At 41.6% G+C, this 11,235-nt stretch overlaps 1 protein-coding gene and 1 long non-coding RNA gene across 2 annotated transcripts in view; one reads left to right on the top strand and one right to left on the bottom strand.

The window, feature by feature from the left end:
* The window catches only part of LOC126981762 (uncharacterized), a 1,378-nt gene extending 85 nt beyond the window's left edge, over positions 1 to 1,293 (top strand). Inside the window, exons 1-2 of the long non-coding RNA XR_007734127.1 lie at positions 1 to 420; positions 454 to 1,293. The exon at positions 1 to 420 is cut by the window's left edge and continues 85 nt beyond it. This is a non-coding gene — a long non-coding RNA (uncharacterized LOC126981762). The remainder of the gene's footprint in view (positions 421 to 453) is intronic.
* The window catches only part of LOC126981627 (uncharacterized), a 17,327-nt gene extending 8,542 nt beyond the window's left edge, over positions 1 to 8,785 (bottom strand). The window contains exons 1-4 of the mRNA XM_050833064.1: positions 8,725 to 8,785; positions 8,365 to 8,454; positions 7,691 to 7,828; positions 6,751 to 6,923 (exon numbers count right to left, since the gene is read on the bottom strand). Coding sequence (XP_050689021.1) covers positions 6,751 to 6,923; positions 7,691 to 7,828; positions 8,365 to 8,454; positions 8,725 to 8,736 — 413 coding nt within the window. The 5' untranslated portion in view covers positions 8,737 to 8,785. The remainder of the gene's footprint in view (positions 1 to 6,750; positions 6,924 to 7,690; positions 7,829 to 8,364; positions 8,455 to 8,724) is intronic.
* Between the last annotated feature and the right edge of the window lie 2,450 nt (positions 8,786 to 11,235).

Raw genomic sequence — 11,235 nt, 5'->3', positions numbered from 1 at the left:
ACTACTACTATTACTACTACTACTACTACTACTTTTCCAGTCACACACATAAATACAGGCAGCAAGATCACGGAGGAACAGGTTGAAAAAAAAAAACCTTTATTTAACACACCTTGAAAGTAATGAAATCAAATGGTTACATGGTTGAATGGTTGAGTTGCAATGGTTGAAAGAACGTAACTTGAGAAGAAGGTTGAATAGAAGTGGATATTCTTTAGGGAGGTGTAAGGTTGAAAGTGGGCTTGAAAATGATTGAGGGTAGAATTTGGGCTAGAGAGGTATATGTAGGTCGTACAAATTGGGCTAAGGTAATTTATAATGGTCTTTCAAATTGAGCAATGGAAATTTATATAGGTCTTTTAAATTGAGCGATAGGAATTTATATAGGTCGTTTAAATTGGGAGAGGGAAATTTATATAGGTCGTTCAAATTGGGCGAGGGAAATTTATATAGGTCTTTCAAATTGGGCCGATGAAATTTAATGTAGCGCGTACAAATTGGACTAAGGAAGTTTATATAGAGCGTACATATTGGGCTAGCGAAGTTTATGAGGCCATATTAATTGGGTTAGAAGGTAATAGGGAGGGCTTCAAATTGTGTTAGAAAGTAATAAGGGAATTTCACTTTGGTCTCGATATATCAGAAAAGTGGAATTGGGCTCGAAATCTATGGGGAAATAAATTGGGCCATAAAAGAAAATGTGCAAGTTTGGCTAGAATAATTTTTTAAGAGTTAGATTTATAGGAGAACAAAAATAATAGGGAGGCTACATTTCGGCTGTAAATTTATTGGGAAAACATTCAAATCGGGCCAGAAAATTAATGGTAGCGTACGTGTGGGGTTGAGATACTAAGGAAAGCGAGCAAAGTGGGATTGAAAACGTATGAAACCGTACAAATTGGGCTAGAAAATTCAGGTAAGTAAAGCGTACAAATTGGGCTAGAAAATTCAGGTAAGTAAAGCGTACAAATTGGGCTAGAAAATTCAGGTAAGTAAAGCGTACAAATTGGGCTAGAAAATTCAGGTAAGTAAAGCGTACAAATTGGGCTAGAAAATTCAGGTAAGTAAAGCGTACAAATTGGGCTAGAAAATTCAGGTAAGTAAAGCGTACAAATTGGGCTAGAAAAGTAAGGTAAGGGAAGCATACATGTGTTAGTAGAATGGGGCTGGGGGCTGTACGTCGGGGCTTCATAATATATAGGCATGAAGGTGGCTGCGGGGCCGTACTCGTGAAAGTGAGAGAGAGAGAGAGAGAGAGAGAGAGAGAGAGAGAGAGAGAGAGAGAGAGAGAGAGAGAGAGAGAGAGAGAGAGACACGAATAAAAAAATATATATAAAAAAACAGGTTTAAATCAGGTAGAAGCAAAATTCCAGGTGTATATAAGAGCAAACTTTAACCACTGTACACCTGACTAGGGCTCGGGAACTGGTGTTTAGGGCGTCAGGGAGGCCTCAAGTAGAGTTAATGGAGTCCAATGGCTTCCGGTTAGTTGTAGGAGGGGGATGGAGGGTGGTAAGAGGAGAAGGGGGCAGGGGTGTAGGTAGGGGTGTCACGGGTGTGGTAGTAGGGGGCAGGGAGGTGGTAGGAGGGCTGGCCGTACTTCCGGGGCTTGAAGATGGGGAGAATTGATAGGAAGGGGGGCCAGGGGTGTGGTAGGAGGGGCCAGTGGGGTGATAGAGGGGTGGGTCATCGTTCTGGGCCCTGGAGGTGACTGGTGGTCCTTATTCGTGCTGCTATGGATCCTAGCGCTCGTAAAACACCTCAGCCTGAATGCCATAATAGTCCTCGGCGATGTGCTTTACCTGGTGAGGGGATAGGTAATTAAAGAGAGGTAGGTAGTTTGGTGATTATATTCGCAGACGGAGAAGTAGGTGATGCTTGTGTGTGCAGACAGCAAGGGTGACAGGACAGATAGACAGGTAGATAAGGTGGTAACTATGTTGGTAGACAGAAAGGTAGACGGTTAAGGAGACAGGTAATTATCTAAGCAGGTAGGAAGTATGGTAATTATGTTAGCAGACGGGAATATAGACAGGGAGACAGGTAATTAGGGTGGTGGGTGTGTTGATAGGCAGGTAGGTAGACGGTGAAATATTAAGGTAAATGACTAGACAAGTAAAGCTACGTTAGTGAACTCATGCTGGGACTTCTAAAAATGCTTACCAGATGTTCGGAAATTGTCTCTGGAATTCTTTAAAACACACAGGAAAATATAATCTAGGCCATGTGACTTAGTTTTCTTTAAATCTCTCTCTCTCTCTCAAAAAAAAAAAATTACTAAAACTTCGGTGGATACCTCGTCAAGGGCAGCCGTGATGTCGTTTATTCCCGCTCCTGGGTAGCAGTAATGATGTCGCCGCCGAGGCACCCTCCCACAAAGTCCACCACCTGCTGGCGAATCATGGAGCCCCCAACCAGGAGTGTGCTTCTGGGACCGTCATCCTTTTTTAGTAAACCTGATGTAGCAGTGAGTGGGCTAGACAGCACGGCCAGTAGCTCAGGCTCTATTTATGTGTTCTCTAGAAGCAGATGCTGGAGCACCCCTCTCGGTTGACGGCAAGGAGAAGCGGGAGATGAAGGTGAGGTTGTTTCGCGAACGAGCGCATGGATGAATTCCTGTAAGGTTTCAACATTTTTCGTTAGCTTGATGATCTGTTCCTGACCAGCAGACAACTTCTCGTCTTGTTCCTTCAGCTTCCTTCAGTCTTACACCCATTTGCTGATTGATGAGACAATTTTTATTCGGCATGTAAGCGAGTGACCTGCAAAGAAGGAAGTGGATTTTTTTCCCGGTAGGACATGCCGAACACTTCTTCAAGGCTTTGTTAGTTGTGTCTGGGACAGAGAAAAATATTGTCGAGACGAGAAAGTACTACTACTTCAGTTGGTCTGGCAATCGCAGGTGTGGTTTGCCGGGGAAGCGCAGGTGGCTAGCCGGGGATAAGTATTTAGCTTGCGCTTTTAAGATAACTTCGCCAATCCTCTAGAGTCTAGAGAAAACCAGTTAGGTGCGTAGGCGATGCGCAGTGTTGCCACTTGAGACAAGGAAATATTTAATAACAATCACAAGGAAATAATTCACCACTGATATTGAGTGATTATGGGCGTTTGTTTACTGACTCCTGCGTCAAGATAATTAAAATATAAGAGTAATTTGATAGAGGCAAAAGACATCGGATCGGCGATGCGCAGGGCGTTCTGAGTCTTGCAGCACAAAATCCGGCGCGTTCACAGCAATAATTACAGCAAGTTCACAGCACACTCGGCGGCACGCAACACGGTGCAGCGGGTGAAGAGCACGACGCAGGAGTGGCCGGGCGCTAACGGCGGGTATTAGTCCAGGCGGAGTGTGGCGGGAGGCAATAAGGGAGCGCCGGTGACAGCGGAACCTGTGACCTGTCCTCGAGGGAGCGTTGGTCACGACTTGTGGAGAGAGAGAGAGAGAGAGAGAGAGAGAGAGAGAGAGAGAGAGAGAGAGAGAGAGAGAGAGAGAGAATTATCCTTTCAAATTGCATCATCTTTCCTCAAATGGCAAGCTTTTATTATTTTTACGAATCTTGAAAGCCACATTCTTGTATCTTCTTACTCGAATGCGCATCATCATTTTCACCTTATTTCATCATCTTTTTTTTCATTTTTTCCTCGTCGTCACCTTCCATTCATATCTGTTGTGCTTGATAGATAGATATGCATTTTGCACAACATCACTTTCTCGTCGTATTTCTGTGTGTGTGTGTGTGTGTGTGTGTGTGTGTGTGTGTGTGTGTGTGTGTGTGTGTTTGTTTATTTATGTGCTTGTACGTATTTATTTTACACTCTGAGAACCCCATTCACTATTACCACCACTACAACTACCACTACGACTACCATCACTACTACTACTATTACTACTACTACTACTACCACTACTACTACTACTAATAATAATAATAATAATAATACTTTTCCATTGACACACACACACACACACAAAAAAGAAAACAGGTAACAAGAACACGCAGGTATAGGATGAAAAAAAAAAACACTTTATTTAGCTCACTACATATGCAGGTATGACTAGGCCACGAAAACAACAGGTGTGTGTATGTACGTGTGTATGTGCATAGCCCGGCGATACAGCCCGGTAACCAGGTTCTAACAGGTAACAGGTAGGCAAACATTAGGTTAAGGGAGGGGGCGTAGAGTTGAGGGACCGGGGAAAGGAATGGAGTGGCAGAATATAATAGTAGATGTGGTAGGGTTGAAAGTAATGGCGGTTTAAATGGTGGAATCGACTAAGGTGTAATATTAGTGAGCTGGTAATCATGGTTAGTGTGATAGATTGGCGGTTTCTCATGCATTGTAATAGATGTAATGGGTATCTAAGGGTTATATGGGAAGTAATGGTGATAATAGTGGTTGAATGGGGCTAAGGGGGCTCAGTGGGGATGGATAATATATAGAAATAAAAAGTTAGGGACGCCATGCTTTTGAATGTGATTAATAGTGATTTTACGTATTTAACGAGAAATGATGGTAATTCTAATGGTTGGATTGGGCTAAGGGGGTTTTGGGCTGGATTGATTAGGGCTAAATATGGTTGACTATTTAGGGACTTAGGGTTACATGAATGGTTGAATAGGGCTAGGAGTGGGGGCTAGGGAGGATTGGGCTTTGGGTTTTTGGGTCTGATGGCAATGGGCTCACAAGGGTTTCTGGTTGAATAGACGTGTTACTCAAGAAAATGGTTGAATGGGCTAGAAATCAATAGGGAGACAAGAATTGGACTAGAGAACGGCTGGGGATAGAGTATGGGCTAGAGAAGCTTATGGAAGGCGTACAAATTGGTTTAGAAAACTGTGGATGATGGCGTTCAAATTGGGCTGGAAATATATAAAGGTGTAAGTTGGTCTAGAAATCTGTCGGGAGTGTAAATTTGGCTGGAAATCTTTGGGAAGTGTAAATTGGGCATGAATTTTATGGGGAAGTGTAAATTGGGCTTGGAATGTATAGGGTGTAAATTGGTCTGGAAGTCTTTGGAAAGGAGGAAAATTGGCTGGAAGTCTATGGGAAGTGTAAATTGGGGAAGTCTATGGGAAAGGTGTAAATTGGGATTGGAATATATGGAGAAGTGTGTAAATTGGGCTGGAAATCTATGGAAAAGGGTGTAAATTGGGCTGGAAATATATGGGGTGTGTTGGAATTTAGAAATATGGAAGTGTAAATCTTTGGGAAGTGTAAATTGGGCGGGAATTTTATGGGGAAGTGTAAATTGGGCTTGGAATGTAAGTAGAAGTGTGTAAATTGGGCTGGAAATCTGTGGAAAAGGGTGTAAATTGGGCTGGAAGTATTTGGGAAAGGAGAAAAATTGGGCTTGAAGTCTATGGGAAAGGAGAAAAATTGGGCTGGAAGTCTATGGGAAAGGTGTAAATTGGAATTGGAATAAATGGAGAAGTGTAAACTGGCTGGAAATATATGGAAAGGTGTAATTGGGCTAAGTTTCTGGGGAAGTGTAAATTGGCTGGAAATATGGGAAGTGTAAATTGAATGGAAATCTATGGGAAATATGTAAATTGGAATAGAAATATATGGGAAAGTGTAAATTGGGCTGGAAATCTATGAAGTGTAAATTGAATGGAAATCTATTAGAAATATTTAAATTGAAATGAAAAATTATGGGGAAGTGTAAATTGGGCTGGAAATCTATAGGCAGTGTGTAAATTGGGCAGGAGATCTCTGGGGAAATGTGTAAATTGGGCTGGAAATTTATGGGGTGTGAATTGGGCTGGATATATATGGGAAGTATGTAAATTGGGCTGGAGATCTCTGGGGAAGTGTGTAAATTGGGCTGGAAATATATAGGAAGTTTGTAAATTGGGCTAGAAATCTATGGGAAATGTAAATTGGTCTAGAAATCTATGGGAAATATAAATTGGGCTCTAAATCTATGAGAAGCTTGTGAATTGGGCTATTAATCTAAGGGAATGATGTAAATTGGGCTAGAAATTTATTGGGAAGTGTAAATTGGGCTGGGAAGAAAGCTATAGGGAGATTCTAAAATTGGGCTGCGAAGTTTTAGTGAGCACATCTAAACTGGGCTTGAAAACTAAGGAAAGCGTGTAGTTTGGGCTAGAAAACTAAGAAAGGCGTACCACTTGAGCTTCAAAACTAAGTTAAACATATAAAATGTTGTATAAAACTGTAGAAAAAACGTGGGAATTGGGCTACAAAACCGATTAGCAATATAAAGTGTGCTAGTTAGCTTGTAGTGAAAGTCAAAATTGGGCTTTATAATTTGGAGAAAAAATGTATAAAATGGCCTAAAAACTATTACCGCGAAAGTTTCAATTGGACAGAAAACCTATGAGGGAATAAAGTCAGAAATGATCTAGAAACCTAATATGGGGAGAAGTCAGAATTGGGCTAACAACCTAATTGTGGTGAAAAACTTTAGAATTGGGCTGAGAAGCTAATGGGGGAGGAAAGTTAAAATTGGGCTAACAACCTATTTGGGGTGGAAAAACTTTAGAATTGGGCTGAGAACCTAACGGGGGAGGAAAGTCAGAACTGGGGTAGCAACCTATTTGGGGTGAAAGAATTGGGCTAGAAAAACACAACTGTCAAAATTGGGCTAAAAACTTTACAAACTCAACGACATTCCATACAAAATTACAAAAAAGCCTTAAAGCGAGGTACAAAAAATCATTCGGACAGGTTAATTAAGGTCCCGGGGAGGGTTAGCACAGGTGGGAGGGGTCTTGAATGGTCTGTTAGTGGTAGGAGGGGGCGGGGGGGCTGTAGGAGGGGGCGGGGGGGTTGTAGGACGGGGCACCGTAGGCGGGCTTGAAGGTGATCGCGGGGCCGTACTGGTGTGGGTACTGAGCCTCGCCCTTGTAGCTCACGTCAGCCTGGAAGCCGTTGTAGTGATCGGCGACGTAGTTTACCTGGTGAGGAAGAGATGTAATTAGCTAGACAGGTAGGTAGGATGATGGTTGTGTTACTTCGTGTAGACCATGAGGGTGACAAGTGCTGGACAGGTAGGTAGTTTGGTAATTGTCTTGGTAGATAGAAGGGTAGATGGCCAGATGGAAAGATTATTAGCTAGACAAGTCGGTAGTGGGGTTGTTTTGTTATTAGACAGATGGATAGATGATCAGATAGGTAAGTAATTAGCTAGACAGGTCGGTAGTGTGGCAGTTATTTTTGGTTGACAGAAGGGTAGACGGTCAGAGTTACATAATGAGGAAACAGGTAGGTAGTGTGGCAATTAGGTTGATGGACAGATATAGACGGCAAGGGAGACGGGTAATGCGGTGGAGGTGCTTTGGCAGGCAGGAGCGCAGACGGTCAAAGAAGAAGGTAGATAACTCAACACGTCAATAGGTATATTGGTAGACAGGTGAGTAGGTAATTAAATAAACAGGGAGGTAGGCTGATAAGTGTTTCGATAGGTAGAAAGATTAAACAGGAAGATATGTAAGTGAGAGATAGATAAGTAAGTATTTAGGGAAGGAGAAAGGTAGATATGTAATTAGGTTAGATAAGTAAGTATTTAGGGAAGGAGAAAGGTAGATATGTAATTAGGTTAGATAAGTAAGTATTTAGGGAAGGAGAAAGGTAGGTATGTAATTAGGTCAGCAAAGAGTGAGGTAGGATGCAAAGGGTAGCTCCAGGTAAAGGGTATAAGGGGCAGGTTCTAAGGGCGACTTACGGTCTGGATTCGTCCGTCGGGCAGCACCACCTGGTAGGAGCCTGACGTCTGCTTGCCGTCGGATTCCTCGTTCTGGCCGAAGTTGGCGCCGCTGTAGTCATCCCGCACGCCGTACTGGAAGGTGTAGGGGATGGGGTCCTGGAGGGGGGAGGGGGGGGTAGAGGGAGAAAGAATTATATATCATCCTTTTTTTTTTTTCCCACCACTTTTCCCTTATATAGATTTTGAGATTTTTTTTACTCCACTCAAAAATCGTATTAATGTTATCCTTTCGTTTTGATTTCATTGGTTTATATATTTAGGTTCATTTTTAATCATTTACTTATTTATCTTTAAAGTCGAAAGAGAAAAGAAACATGACCAGGTAACTTTCCAAACACTTGATAAGCAAACAACGTGTTATTAACCAGGGGACTCATCACGTGCTGGACTCATGATTTTGGGACACGGCTAGTAATGCGATTTTTGGACACGGCTAGTAATGCGATTTTTGGACACGGCTAGTAATGCGATTTTTGGACACGGCTAGTAATGCGATTTTTGGACACGGCTAGTAATGCGATTTTTGGACACGGCTAGTAATGCGATTTTTGGACACGGCTAGTAATGCGAGTGTCTTTCTATCCATCTGTACGTTCCTATGTCCGTGTACGTGTTCGTGTACGTATGTTTACCTCCTTGTACGTCTGTGGAGTTCCGTAAGAGTCTGATGGATGGGCCGAGACCACGCCCAGCGCCGCCGCCGCCACCAACAGTGTAGCCACCTGGGGGGAAAACCTTTACTCTCTCTCTCTCTCTCTCTCTCTCTCTCATCAATGCAAGGAATAATGGAGATAATCTGTAATCAATTAGAAAATACTCTGTAATGACTGAAGAAAAAATACATGACACTTATTTTCAACTCTCTCTCTCTCTCTCTCTCTCTCAAAAAAAAAATCCGTGTTTCAAAAATTTCCAGGTGTAACAATTATAATCACATGTGTGTGTGTGTGTGTGTGTGTGTGTGTGTGTGTGTGTGTGTGTGTGTGTGTTACCTTCGTGAACATGGTGATCCCACAGGTGTGTCTCGTCCAGGTGAGAAGATGATTGTGACTCCTCCTCCTTCCTTTCGCTTATATACTCACCTGCTATCTCTTCCTCCTCCTCTTCCTCCCCCTCCTCCTCCTTTTCTTTTTTGCATGTTATGCCGTATCTACAACTTATGTGATAAATTGTAAGTGGAAAGAACTTTACAATCTGTAATAACTTGCAAATAAGCAAATGAAGTAGTCAAGTGAAATACATCATAATTTTACTTTGTACACTAGCTTATAATTTTGCAATTAGTAAAACCAGGCTATTATTTTGCATTTAGGAATATTATCCTATTAGCTTGTGTTCATGAATACTAGGCTATTATTTGCAGTTAAGAATAATCTGCTATTATTTTGCATTCATGAAAACTAGGCTATTAATTTGCATTTAGGGACAAGGCTATTAATTTGCATTTAGGAATACTCTGCTTTTATACTGCATTTAGGAAAACTAAGCTATTATTTTGCATTTATTAATGCTAGACAATTATTTTCCATTTAGGAATGCTAGACAATTATTTTGCATTTAGGAATACTAAGCTATTAATTTGCTTTTAGGAAACTAGGCTTTTATTTTGCATTTAGGAAACTAGGCTATTATTTTGCATATAGGAATACAAAGCATTTTTTATTTTTTTTGCATTATGAATAATAAGGTATTATTTTACATTTAAGAGAACCAGACTTATTTTGCAGTAACTTTTTTTCTCAAGAAAAATTAATATACCTTGTGAACAATTTTAATTATCAATGATGCGTTTTTAATGGATCCTGAGCTATATTGGCTATCATCTGGCCCAATTTATAAGTGTTTGTAAGTGGAAAAAGCTTGATGGTCTGTACTGTTTCAGCACTTGTAAGGGATTTGTGGCATTTTTCAAGGTCTTTTAATTGTAACATTTTCAGTAAATCAGGATCTTCATATAGTTTTGTTTTACGGTGACTTTTACCTTACCTTTACGCAAAGTTCACCATTACAAAATTTAATATAGGGGTCACGGTAATGCCCTGGAGAGTCTCAGGGGGTAAGACGATGAAAAAGGTTAAGAACCACTGCTCAAGAGAAAACCTGTTAGGTGCGTAGGCGATGCGCAGTGTTGCCACTTGAAACAAGGAAATATTTAATAACAATCACAAGGAAATAATTCACCACTGATGTTGAGTGATTATGGGCGTTTGTTTACGGACTCCTGCGTCAAGATAATTAAAATACAAGAGTAATTTGATAGAGGCAAAAGACATCGGATCGGCGATGCGCAGTCCGGGTTGATGAGTCACAGTCCGTTCTGGGTCTCGCGGCACAAAATCCGGCGCGTTCACAGCAAGAATTACAGCACGTTCACAGCACACTCGGCGGGCACGCAACACGGTGCAGCGGGTGAAGAGCACGACGCAGGGGTGGCCGGGCGCTAACGGCGGGTATTTCCCGGTATTAGTCCAGGCGGAGTGTGGCGGGAGGCAATAAGGGAGCGCCGGAGACAGCGGAACCCGTGACCTGTCCTCAAGGGAGCGTTGGTCACGACTTGTGGAGAGAGAGAGAGAGAGAGAGAGAGAGAGAGAGAGAGAGAGAGAGAGAGAGAGAGAATTATCCCTTGAAATTGCATCATCTTTCCTCTAATGGTAAGTTTTTATTATTTTTTACGGATCTCGAAAGCCACATTCTTGTATTTTCTTGCCCGAATCCACATCATCATTTCACCCTCTCATTTCATCATCTCTTTTCATTCTTTCCTCGTCGTCACCTTCCATTCATATCTGTTGTGCTTGATAGATATTTCTGCATTTTGCACAATATCACTTTCTCGTCGTATTTCTGTGTGTGTGTGTGTGTGTGTGTGTGTGTGTGTGTGTGTGTGTGTGTGTGTGTGTGTGTGTTTATTTATTTGCCTGTACGTATTTATTTTACACTCTGAGAACCCCATTCACTATTACCACCACTACAACTACCACTACGACTACCATCACTACTACTACTACTACTACTACTACTACTACTACTACTACTACTACTACTACTACTACTAATAATAATAATAATAATAATAATAATAATAATAATAATAATAATAATAATACTTTTCCATTGACACACACACAAAAAAAAAAAAGAAAACAGGTAACAAGAACACGCAGGTATAGGATGAAAAAAAAAACACTTTATTTAGCTCACTACACATGCAGGTATGACTAGGCCACGAAAACAACAGGTGTGTGTATGTACGTGTGTATGTGCATAGCCCGGCGATACAGCCCGGTAACCAGGTTCTAACAGGTAACAGGTAGGCAAACATTAGGTTAAGGGAGGGGGCGTAGAGTTGAGGGACCGGGGAAAGGAATGGAGTGGCAGAATATAATAGTAGATGTGGTAGGGTTGAAAGTAATGGCGGTTTAAATGGTGGAATCGACTAAGGTGTAATATTAGTGAGCTGGTAATCATGGTTATTGTGATAGATTGGCGGTTTCTCATGCATT

The sequence above is a fragment of the Eriocheir sinensis genome, chromosome 49 (assembly GCF_024679095.1).
Source record: "Eriocheir sinensis breed Jianghai 21 chromosome 49, ASM2467909v1, whole genome shotgun sequence".
Lineage (NCBI taxonomy): Eukaryota > Metazoa > Arthropoda > Malacostraca > Decapoda > Varunidae > Eriocheir > Eriocheir sinensis.
The sequence above is the reverse complement of the archived record's forward strand: the minus strand, read 5'-3'. Positions and strand labels throughout refer to the sequence as shown.